General features: G+C 41.7%; 1 protein-coding gene across 1 annotated transcript in view; it reads right to left on the reverse strand.

Annotated features, from left to right (window-relative positions):
- The window catches only part of LOC101656392 (trans-golgi network vesicle protein 23 homolog B), a 23,399-nt gene that overhangs the window by 1,668 nt on the left and 20,484 nt on the right, over window positions 1–1,247 (reverse strand). Inside the window, exon 6 of the mRNA XM_045293476.1 lies at window positions 605–733. Within this exon, the coding sequence (XP_045149411.1) occupies window positions 605–733 (129 nt within the window). The remainder of the gene's footprint in view (window positions 1–604; window positions 734–1,247) is intronic.

Consider the following 1,247-nt stretch of genomic DNA (forward strand, 5'->3'; position numbering starts at 1 on the left):
AACTGAGCTCCCACCAGATCCACGGCATAAGGTAACTCTGGGAAGAAGGGTCCAGCAATCTGCATTTTTAACAAGCCTCACAGGTGATGCTGATGCTCACCTGAGCTTGAGGACACAGGGCTCTTTAACCCTTCGTGCTGGACACCCTGAACAGCCTCATGACAGTAGGTTTGCTGTCCACACTGCACAGATGTCCAGTGTTACTCACGTGAAGACCTATCTTTCACAAGATACTTAAAGAATAAACTATCTACCCATGAATACTATTCATCACTTTGAAAGCCCTGATTCAAATACTTCTACTAGGGGATTACAGGAGAATGTTTTATGTTGGGGGAGAGGGATCTTTGTGCAGGACTCAATACTTTAAAGCAATTTTAATATGGTGTTATTTTGTTTTAGCTTGTTCCTGCGATCTACTTAAAACCACACCAAAAAAAGCTCTTCAAAAGTATGCATTTAGAGCTACCACAATTAATTCAAAGTAATTGAGTTTAAGGCAATTATATATATATAAATTATATAAAGCATAAAAATTAAAGCACCAGAAGTTAAACATCACTGACAACTTATCAAGATTATCCTCGCTCCCCAAAACACTTACTTGTCTTAAAAACTGCTTTCCAAGATAAGAGGTAGCCATACTGGTTAAATTCTTTTTGTTGCCTACTTTACACCTGATGTAGCCATACAGGTTGGCACCTTGTAGCACCACACCCATGATAACCACTGCCTGGGAAAAGGAAAAAAATTAATCAGCAGTTATTGGTAGGGAAATAATTGTTTTCTCTATGCCATGGATTAAGCCAATTCAAGAAGGAAAAAGCAGCTTTGCACAAGGCACGCCTTAATTTGCCAGAACAGCCCTAAACCAGAGTGTGCTCTGTAGAAGGTAGTCACTCATTCATCCAACTGAGTTTTTTCAAGGCACTGGCCAGCCCCTGGGGATGTAGTGGAGGGAACCCCTTCTCTCCCAAAGGCTTCCTTCGAGTCGATGGTACAAATATTTTTTTTGAGTAGGTAAGACTCAGAAAACACTCAAATGTGCATTCTTTCTTTAGGGCTAACAAAAGAACATCTAGACGGAGGCCTCTGTTCTGTGCGAACATGTATGGGTGTCGGGAGAGCCACCGCAATGCCTCAAGGCGCAACAGGTGTACGACTCCCACAATGAGGGAGGAGCGCTAGATAAATCAAGTACACTTTCACAGAATTTGTTCTTTCTTGTGGCCACATCAGCGATACTA

Source organism: Echinops telfairi, unplaced genomic scaffold (genome assembly GCF_000313985.2).
Source record: "Echinops telfairi isolate 266 unplaced genomic scaffold, ASM31398v2 ScPeMD7_2010;HRSCAF=2546, whole genome shotgun sequence".
NCBI lineage: Eukaryota > Metazoa > Chordata > Mammalia > Afrosoricida > Tenrecidae > Echinops > Echinops telfairi.